At 33.1% G+C, this 10349-nt stretch overlaps 2 protein-coding genes across 6 annotated transcripts in view; one reads left to right on the forward strand and one right to left on the reverse strand.

Annotated features, from left to right (window-relative positions):
• Positions 1–3556, forward strand: LOC123273196 (transport and Golgi organization protein 6 homolog). The gene is made up of 2 exons (XM_044740516.1): positions 1–191; positions 874–3556. Exons 1-2 carry the CDS (start codon positions 149–151, stop codon positions 3516–3518), a joined length of 2688 nt encoding a protein of 895 aa, XP_044596451.1. The 5' UTR covers positions 1–148; the 3' UTR covers positions 3519–3556.
• An 866-nt stretch (positions 3557–4422) lies between these two features.
• The window catches only part of LOC123273194 (rab3 GTPase-activating protein catalytic subunit), a 35717-nt gene continuing 29790 nt past the window's right edge, over positions 4423–10349 (reverse strand). For 2 of the 5 annotated variants that reach the window (XM_044740513.1, XM_044740511.1), the window contains 6 exons: positions 8878–9020; positions 8477–8793; positions 8191–8290; positions 7805–8124; positions 6162–6359; positions 5467–6045 (listed from right to left, as the gene is read on the reverse strand). In XM_044740513.1, coding sequence (XP_044596448.1) covers positions 5818–6045; positions 6162–6359; positions 7805–8124; positions 8191–8290; positions 8477–8793; positions 8878–9020 — 1306 coding nt within the window. In that variant the 3' untranslated portion in view covers positions 5467–5817. Of the gene's footprint in view, positions 4664–5466; positions 6046–6161; positions 6360–7804; positions 8125–8190; positions 8291–8476; positions 8794–8877; positions 9021–10349 lie in introns of those variants that run through there. The other 3 variants (XM_044740512.1, XR_006511272.1, XM_044740514.1) reach the window with 3 other exon arrangements.

Raw genomic sequence — 10349 nt, forward strand, 5'->3', positions numbered from 1 at the left:
GCGCAATTATAACAGATTACCAATAACAATAAAAACATAACCTTATAATTTTATCTATCCAAGATTTGTTTTGTTTCTGGAAATAATAGACCATATGTTTTATAAATAAATTATATTAAATATTATACAGTGTTATTTAATTATCAAGATGGATTATCACAAAATATTAAATATATTAGTCACCAAAACAGGTAATGTCATATTTATATTATTTATATATATTAAATTACAATAAAAAAAAAAAAAAATACTTTGCATTTTTTACAAACTTTTTTCAACAAATTTATTCCAACAGTTGTTTTTAAAAAATAGCATTTTTAATTTTTTTAAATTTCTACATGTCAATTTTTTTTTTTTGATGAAAATTAATTTAGCAGATATTTTATAATTTTAAGAATTTTTTTAACAAATAAATTATGGCAAAAAAAAAGTAGAAAAAAAATTGACATGTAGAAATTAAAAAAATTAAAAAATCCAATTTTTTAAAAATAACTTTTTGAAAAAAATCTATTTGTTAAAAAAATTAAAAAATGGTTAAATGACTGCTAACTTTAATGTCATTTTTTTACCATAATTTATTTGTAACAAATAATACTATAAAGTTAACCGACATTTTTAATTTTTTGATTTTTTTTCAATAATTAAATTAGAACAAAAAAATATTTTTTAAAAATTGCACTTATAGTTTTTCAAGTTGTTTACAAATGGATTTTTTTTTTTAATTTTTTCAACAAAAAAAATTCTAAAAATTTTTAGATGACGGCTATCTTAATTATCATTACAAAAATGATTAAAAATTTGCTAAATTAATTTTTATATCTTTTTATTAATAACAATTAAACAAATTTATTAATAATTATTCTAATTTTTCAGACGAATTAAAAGACATTGACGAAAAACTAACTCACATTCTGACAAAGGTCTCAGAGCTTCTGCCAGAAAACATAAAGCTCGACCTAGCCGCTGAAAAGCAAAAGTCCTTGGACGATTCCCCACGTCGTGAGTATTTGTCAACAATTTTGTGCATTCTCCGAACCCTGAACACTGAAGTTCTATCAAAAAGCAAGACCTACATGAGCGTACGCGAATACCGAGGCGTCAAGGCAGCGATCGAGATGTCAATATCCTTAGGAATCCTCCCTTGTCTTCTCCCAGGCATCGGAGTCGGCCTCACTAAATTATCCCGCAACGCTCCAAAACTCCCTCCGGAATCTTTGACATCTTCCCAGAAATACGAGCGTCTGGACCTGACGACCCGAACTTTGACTTCCTGCTACGAAGAAATATCCCTACGCCCAGCAATCCTTGCTCACCTGGGCCCGGTGGTCGGCGCACTATGCCAGCTGGCGTTTGCACCGTTGGTGAAGCCTTCGGAGGACAACTCATCGCTGATGACTAAAGAACAATATTCAAAATTCTCCGCAGACCAGGGAGAGTTTAAAGTACTTCTGAAGAACCTCATCGACAACTGCCCGACTTCCCTCATGATGAAGGAGCTCATGGTGCTCTCAGGCCTGGAGAAAGCCCCCAATTGGCTGAAAAAGACCACCAGGCTCTTCTTGATAGACTTGATCCAGCTTCCGAATGGCGTTATGTCCCTTATCAACGCCACTTGCGAAGACTTTGACCTGGGACTTCATTGGCAGAAACTGGACACCATCTCCAGGTTGGTTGTAAATTCTTCAACTGACCCCAAGTACTTTGACTCAATCTGCAAGCAATTTCTGAGAATTCTAGCTTCTAAAAATATAAAACACGCAGCTGTAATCGCCAATGCTTTAATTTCGACGTTGCACGAAGTTCATCCTGAGATTTGCGCCGAGAAGATAATAAAAGTACTCACCTCAACTTTGTCTGTAACTAAAGAAGATCTGAAAGATAGAACTGACCTTGAGGTTGTTAAAACAGAGAGTCAAGTTGAAGAGTGCATTGAAAATTTGGTTAAATGCTTCGTGCCTCAATCTAAATGCAAGTACTTACCTGTTGAACTAATCAAAAATATCTCACTGCCCCTTTTTTACTTACACGTTGAAATTCACACGAGTCCATTGCTTCTTAAATCCAAAGTTCGCCAATTATTGGTACAGCTGCTGAAAGACGAGACTTTTACAGAAAATTTATTTAAATTGTTTCTTCACAGTGGAGAACCGTCGCTGTTTTATAGACTAGGGTCCAATGGAGGTGTAGAAATTGTCAGTAAAAAAAATAAGGAATTAAAATTAGAGGAAAAAGCTGAAAAAATTGGAGATAGTCTGCTAGATTTGGTAAGACCGGATGAAGAGTTGTCAACAATCCTGCTTAATTATCTGCTAAACTGGCTGACCAACCAGACCAATCAGGCTTCTAACAGGAACGATTATTTGAGAAACGAGGAAGACCTGATAGATGACATCTGCAAGCAGCTGATCGCCGAGAAGCTGCTGATAAGCCTCGCGAGTGTACAGGGGGTACAGCGCGGCTTAGTGAAGGCACCTTTGCCGTTGTTGAATTTTGTTAAAGCCCTGTTCACAGATTCTAGCAACTATGAATTAATTTATGCGAGCTTAATGTTGGTTAAAGTTATTTTAGACGAAAGACCGGAGGACTGGAGCCCGTTTGAGGAGCTGGTGAGCTTCCTCCAGAAGAAGAAGGACCAATTTTCGGGATCGGGGCTCGAGGAGCTGATTGGAGAGCTTTCCAAGCTGGTGAGATTGAAAGGAAAGGCACCGAGGTTCCAGGACTTGAATGTTAATAAAAAAGAGAATTTTGATAAAGCGCTTCAGGACCTCGCAGATCCGTTGTTGCCGGTCCGGGCGCACGGGTTGATGACCCTGACGAAGTTGATAGAGACTTCTGACCCCCAGGCGATGGACAGGAAGGACCTGGTGCTTTGTTTGTTCAGGAAGAATCTTGAAGACGAAGATTCGTTTGTCTACTTGACGGCTATTAATGGATTGTGTGCGATGGCCATGAAATTTCCGAGGGACGTTGTTGAGATTTTGGCCCAGGAGTTCATAGACATGGCAGGTCGCGATATCGCGGCGGAAAATCGGGCAAAGTTGGGAGAAATACTGGTCAAGACTACGAAAGGGCTCGGAGACATGGCGCCGGCGTATAAAAATATTCTGATCAACGGGTTCCTCTGTGGGGTCAGGGACAAAGATAGCATGGTTCGCGCATCCAGCCTTTCGTGTCTCGGGGAACTTTGCAGAGTGCTTGGGTTCAAGCTGGGACACGCAGTCACGGAAGTGCTCTATTGCGTGGGGAAGATCATTGAAACAGACAGGGAGCAAGAGTGCAGGAGAGCTGGGGTCTTGGTTATCAATTTACTGATTCGCGGACTTGGCAAGGATGTACTCACGGACCTAGGCTCCGATTTACTCCCGGTTTACAGAGCGCTTAAGTTTCTGAGGGATAATGATAATGATCAAGTGCTTCGGCTTCATGCCCAATTAGCGCTCGAGGAACTTGATGATATTGTTAGGGAGTTTTTGTACGCTAAACCTTTGCTGCAAAAAAATATTTATTTGATTTCTTAGACTTAGAAATTTTTATGGTACTCTATGTTTATTAATAAATTCATAATTTTCTAAACTTTTCTATTTTATTAATAAATTTTAATGATTGTTAACTTTTTTTTTTTTAATTATTGATTGTTAATTTATTTTATTGGATTAAAAAAAATTCCTCTGTTATTTAAAATAAAAGGCCATTCGGCATCCGCCAAAATGGAAGGTAGATTTCATATAATCCATGATTTTAATAACAATATTTAGATGACATTCAGCTTCTTAAATTTTTGTTTTAATTGTTGAAAAGTAAATTTATTATAGGTTAAATTAAAGAGAATTTCATAAGCTTCGAAATGAAAGTTATTCCCTAGTAAACTCACCAAACACATGATTTTTTAGATTTTCGAAAATTTCAAATGGCTGGGATTTCTAAACTATTTGATGGATTTAGCTCATTTTTTAACTCATTCAAGCTGATTGTCTGTAGAAGTTTACCAAGTTTCATGAAGATTCATTAAGAATTGTGGGAGTTATCGTGTCCACAAGCCGTGCGTTATATATTTATAAATAAACTTCCAACCCAATGACATTTTTAAGCCTTACTCGACTAAATAATTAATATAGGGACGAAATTCTATGTGAATTTTGACACAAGGGCCAATACAATAGATAGATTTTATGAAATCTACCTAAAAACATGATACTGAAGTTAGCAGACATTTGACAACTTTTTTTTTTTTTAAATAAAACAAAGTCTAGAAAATTATTTAAAAAAAATTGCATTTATAATTTTTTTAAACTTTTAAAAATAGAATTTAAAAAAAAATTTTTTTTGCTATAATTTATTTATTCTTAATATTTGAAAAATTATAAAATATCTCGAAATTTCAGTATCATAAAATTAACTGGTTAATTATTAAAAATTTATGTTTAAAAATATAGATATTTTTTTATCAGAGGACAAAAGTGAAATAAAAATTTTGAAAATTGATAATTATCGTGCAATAATGAACCAGTGCATTAATAAAAATTAGTCCTGATAAAAAGACCCGAGGAACCTGCCTCCGAACTTTTGAATTTCTGAACACATCGATGAACTTCAGTCCTCACACTTTCGAAAAGATAATTAGATTTCTCAATAAATCACCGAAGAGTGTGAAGATTGAAAGTCACACGGAAAAAACGAGATTTAACTGGTTTCCATGTTGGACGGAACCTAGTTCTATCTATAGTGAAAAAAATTTACAAATGGTTACTACTTCAATGTAGACTGTAGTAGGTACAGTTTTCGTTTATTTCAGTTCAATCCGAGATGGGGCTCAGAGCCATCTGAGATTTATTTGTCTCAGATGGTTGTCAGTACCACGCGCATGCTCGTCAGTCCCATCTTACATAGAAGTGGCGTCCATTTGGAATTTAACTAGAATCTATCTGCAGATAGTACTTATTTTTACATTATCATTTTCAAGTGTATTTTGCAATAAAATATATATGAATAATATGAATGAATAATAAGTATATTATAATGAATAATACACATTATAATTTTATTCCAAATCAAAAAACTAATCCTTAATAAGTTTAAAAAAAAATAAATTTAAAAAAAAAAATTTAAATTTAAAATTAAAAAATAAAAAAAAAAAAAAATTTTTAATTAAAAAAAAAAAATTTTTAATTGCAAATTAAAAAAAAAATTTCAATTTCAGTGAGGTACTATTTTTTAAAATAAGATGTTGATAAATACCAATCTTCATCTTGTTTTAAAAAATAGTACCACACTGAAATAAAAATTTTTTTTTTAATTTTTTAATTTTAATTTTAATTTTTTAATTTTAAATTTAATTTTTTTTTTTTTTAATTTATTTTTTCTTTAAACTTATTAAGGATTAGTTTTTTGATTTGGAATAAAATTATAATGTGTATTATTCATTATAATATACTTATTATTCATATATATTTGATTGCAAAATGCACTTGAAAATGATAATGTAAAAATAGGTACTATCTGCAGATAGATTCTAGTTAAATTCCAAATGGAAGCCACTTCTATGTAAGATGGGACTGATGAGCATGCGCGTGGTACTGACAACCATCTGAGACAAATAAATCTCAGATGGCTCTGAGCCCCATCTCGGATTGAACTGAAATAAACGAAAACTGTACCTACTACAGTCTACATTGAAGTAGTAACCATTTGTAAATTTTTTTCACTATAGATGGAACTAGGTTCCGTCCAACATGGAAACCAGTTAAATCTCTTTTTTTCCGTGCATTTGGACATCGTGATATCCAACACTTATGCCCATCAATAATGACTAATAACTATTTATAAAAAGGTTGTATCTTCAGAGAAAAATCCCGCGAGTCTGATGGATTCTCTCTTAAGATTGACATACAGCCGCTGAGGTTGCGGTGCTGAGGTCGGAGAAGGCCGGGGTGTCACTCCTCGAAGGATAAATTCCTTGGACGAGGGCTCGGGGAACGTCTTTTGCTTTTCATTTCCAGCTCCAGTCCTACCGGAACCGCTGCTTGGAATGTCCACCATATAAGTAGCCTACAATTATAAACAGCAATTAATCATCGGCATTTATGATTGTTATTTTATATAAATGTCAAGATCGAGACATCATTATTATTATAATTATAAATATAGATGTAATTTATAGTTACTTTTTGGCTATTACGAAACATTTCTGTTATTCTCAATCCTGGAAGACTTCGCGCGCCACCAGAAATTGAAACTTCTTTTCCTTCCATTAGATTTATAATGAAAGCTGTTGTTTCTTCATTTTCTCCCGGGAATTTATTGTTCAGTGAATTGTACTGCGTCAAAAGGGCCTTTATTGTAGATATTTCATCGATGATGTCCTGAAAAAAAATTTTTAATTGCTAAAAAATCAATTTGATTCAATAAAAAAAATTTTGATTCAAAAAATCAATTTTAGCATTGAAAAAAAAAATTAATTTTATTTAAAATGATAAATTTTTAAATCAGGTAAAATTTACTTAAATCAAAAAAAATTTATGAGTTCAAGAATTTTTCAACTTAAACCAAGTTAATTTTTTTTTAATGAAGAATAAAATTATTTTGAATTTATAAAAATATTATTTGATCCGAAAAATAAAAACTTTTTTTTGATTTAATAAAATCTCACTTGATTTTGTAGTTCAGTTTGAAAGAAATTTTGTAGTTTAATAAAAATGAATAATAATTTTTAACTTCCCGCTAAGAAAATTGAAAATTTTCAAAAATTGGGAAGTTATTGGTTTCACCCCGTTTTTCGAAAATCGAGTTTTCAATGGATGTTGACGTTTTGAGTTCAATGTTTCCGCGATGATGTCCGTATGTCTGTATGTATGTGTGCGTGCGTGCGCGCGCGCGCGCGTGTGTGTGTGTGTGTGTAGCCGTATGTAAACCTCTCACAACTTTTGAACGGTTCGACCGATTTCATCGCGGTTGACACCATTCAAAAGGGCTCGACCAAACTTAGATTTTGAATACAATTTGAACCGATTCAAACCGGTAGATTTTAAGAAATATAAAAAAACTACAAAAAAATTTTTTTTCAAATGAGGTTTTTTTGGAATACCTTTTAAACGGGTTTACCGATTGATTCCAAAATCTAATCAGCTCTTAATACCAAAAAACTACGTCAATCGTCACCAGCTCGGTCGAAATCGGTTAATTCTTTCGTGAGCTATCGTTGTCGAAAGAAAACCGAAAAAAGTGTTTTTTCGGAATTACTTCGAAATTCGGTGACACAACAAAATCTCCCCGACAAAATCTCCCTGGGAATTCTCTCCGCGACATTGGCAATTTTCGTATAAATATACACAAAAACCATGATAAAAGGGCACAGCGAGATAACAAGTGCATGTGTTGGCTTTTTATCAGGGAGATTTAGTCCGGGGAGATTTAGCAGTGGAACCCGAAATTCCTATTTCGATCAATTTGAACTTGAAGATTCTTTATGAAGCTTAAAAAACTGCGTCGAATGCCAACCGCGTGAAAATCGCTTCATTCATTCAAAAGTTATTGCGGTTTGAAAATTTTAAAAATAGTGTTTTATCAAACTTCTATCAGATTTTTGAACTCGGAGAGCTCAAAATTATTTGAAAATTATATTTTTGAGCTCGAAGAGCTCAAAAACATAATAAGTGCAATTTTGAGCGCTTAAGTATGGAATTAGCGGGAAGTTGCAGGGATGGCCTTTAGGGTCAACCGTTTTTATAATTTTTTCTCTAGAATCAAGTCAATTTTTTTCATCGAAGTAGCGTTTAAAGACAAAATTCCCGATATTTTATATACTAACATCATAAATATGAGTCTGTAGATGAAAAGACTTGGTGGCGCGTTGTAACTTTGTAGTAATTCCGTTAATTATGTCCGGTAATTTAGCAATTGCCTGTTGCTTATGTTGAGCAAGTGCTTGTAGAGCCGCATGAGCTAGCACAGGCATCAGGAGTTGGCAAATTTCCCCAATGCGCCTGCACGCTAAAAACTGGATAGTCTTCTCAGCTTCCTTGGTGTCATCAAAAAGTCGCTTTTGGCGATGAGCTGGTACAGGTTGGGCCGAGTTCCAGGTGGTCGCCCACGGGTTATTCGGAATCTTCATTCGCGGCGATAAATGTCCTGAAAATAACAAAATAGCGGTATTTAAATCATTTGGAACTGAAAAGTGTTTAGAAAATAAGTTACCATTAATCTGTCCCCATTGATCGGTACCTTCCTCCTCGATCCAGTCTCTCGGCGAGTACCAGCGTATGAAATCTTCGAGTTCCGATCCGGGATTAGCTGCCTGTTATTTTTTATCAATTACTATTTTTATATCGTAGAATAGATAGAAAGTATTTCCGTTTACTGGCGGATACTTTTACACTTTCTCGATAGTTTAATGTCTGACATTATAAAATTGTCATTTAAGTGAATCAGTGTAATTACTGTAAATAATTCCGGGAATTAATTTAATAGAGAGTGAACTCGCCTTGAAGGACTCCATGTCCGACAAAAGTGAAGCGCTCATCAGCCTGGCACGCATTTCAGAGCCTTGTTTGTCAGTTCCTAGCTGCATCATCAGCTGCGCGTCCTCCTCCAGCTGGTCCTCGGTCTTGGGGACCGGGTCCTGGGTCACCGGCAAATACAAAGCGTCCCCAGTTTTCAGCAACTTCAAAGACGGATGCTTCGACAGGCGACCTGTTGGTTTGTTCCACAGTAAGTGCTTAGTTTTTCGGTGAACTTGCACTTCTTGGACCGAAGCTTCTTCTTCGCACTCGAAAAATTCTTCCTCTGATTCTTCTTCTGCTGAAAATTAATTCATGTTATTAGTGTAATAACAGGGTTGGTATTTTTTTTTTTTTTTTTTTTTTTATTTTAATAAATAATCACCGGAGTCAAAATGGTCGACAATATTTAGCGGCTTTAAGTCGAACTCGTTGCGGCGCTTTTTTCGCTCGATGCAGCAGTTAATCATCTGCAATTTCTGGTGTAGCAAACACGTTCGTACAGAGTCCGGAAACCCAGTTCCCACGCTGAAAAAAAATATAATATAAATATAAATATTTCGTAAGGATATAAACAAAGTGTTATTTGCTAAATTAGAGTAAATTATTTATTTAATGCCAGAGAAATCATTCTTTAAGATCTGAATTTTAGATTCGGCGCGATACTTTGTGAGTGTACTTTAATTACTGGGAAATTAACTCTATTGTTTTTATTGCACACATATATGAATGCACTGATTTATATTTGTCATTTATTTTATTTTTTTATTGCAAGCTTTAAAATTTTGCAATTTGAAAAAAAAATTTTGGGCTTTAAAAAATTTTTTTAACAAAAAATTGAATTTTTTTAAATTTTGATTTTTAAAATTTTTAAATTAAAATTGAATTGAAAATAATTATTTAAAGTCCTGATTTTTTTTATTTTATTAAAATTTTTCATGCCCCAAAACAACTTTCCAGCTGAGTAACTTCTAAAAATAAAATCCTGGATAAAAACAAAATTCTTAGACCATGAGGTTAAAAAAAAACACGTAATTCGTACGTTGATCCGATAACACTAAAATGGACTTCAAGGTGTCTTAAAAACATCCTGGTGAGTTGTCAAAGCGGTTAAGTGGAGGCGTAAACCCACCGGCGCGTATCAAGTCCCCTTAAAAAAGCATTGATTGTCTATCTAAAAAAAAAATAAAAAAAATAAAAACTGAGAAAAAATAAAAAACAGGATTCCGTCAATACAAACAATTCAATATATTACACTAATTGACGTCTCCATACTCTCGATCTTGAGAATAAGTACAAGTATTATATGTGTATAGATGAACCGAGCCTTAGAACCGGCCTAAACTCATCCATACTCAGAAATAACAGCCGGTTCGTCGAGATCGGGTCTACTAATAGAAATAAAACTAAAGCAGTTCAGAGTCAGTCCTATTATATTTATCTTCTGGGCAGTACAACTGAATTAAATTAATAAGACTTTACTTGTATTGATAGCGACTCACAATCCAATATACAAGTACATACGTACATACTAAGTTTGTGATACAGCAATATTAAAAAAAATATTTTACTGATTTTAGTTAATTTTTTAATTTAATTAACAGTAATTGCTTACAAAAATATGTAAAATATTATTGTTATTTAATAATATATGTAAAATCATTTTTTATCATTTGTAAAAAAATTAAAACATAAATATTGAAATAAGAAAATAATTTTTTTTGGCTTTTTTGCGAATTTTTGCGGTTTGATATTTTTAACTTATTATTGTTATTATTATTATCGAAAATTTAATAATAATAATAACAATAATAATAATGACAAAATTTTTTATTTTTGAATGAAAAAAACATTGAT

The sequence above is a fragment of the Cotesia glomerata genome, linkage group LG10, assembly GCF_020080835.1.
Source record: "Cotesia glomerata isolate CgM1 linkage group LG10, MPM_Cglom_v2.3, whole genome shotgun sequence".
Classification (NCBI taxonomy): domain Eukaryota; kingdom Metazoa; phylum Arthropoda; class Insecta; order Hymenoptera; family Braconidae; genus Cotesia; species Cotesia glomerata.

Bases quoted from the DNA above. Each gene is read 5' to 3' on its own strand.
- LOC123273196 (XM_044740516.1), top strand. From the start codon at position 149: ATGGATTATCACAAAATATTAAATATATTAGTCACCAAAACAG. The intron at 192-873 runs GTAATGTCATAT...CTAATTTTTCAG, and splicing joins TATATTAGTCACCAAAACAG to ACGAATTAAAAGACATTGAC.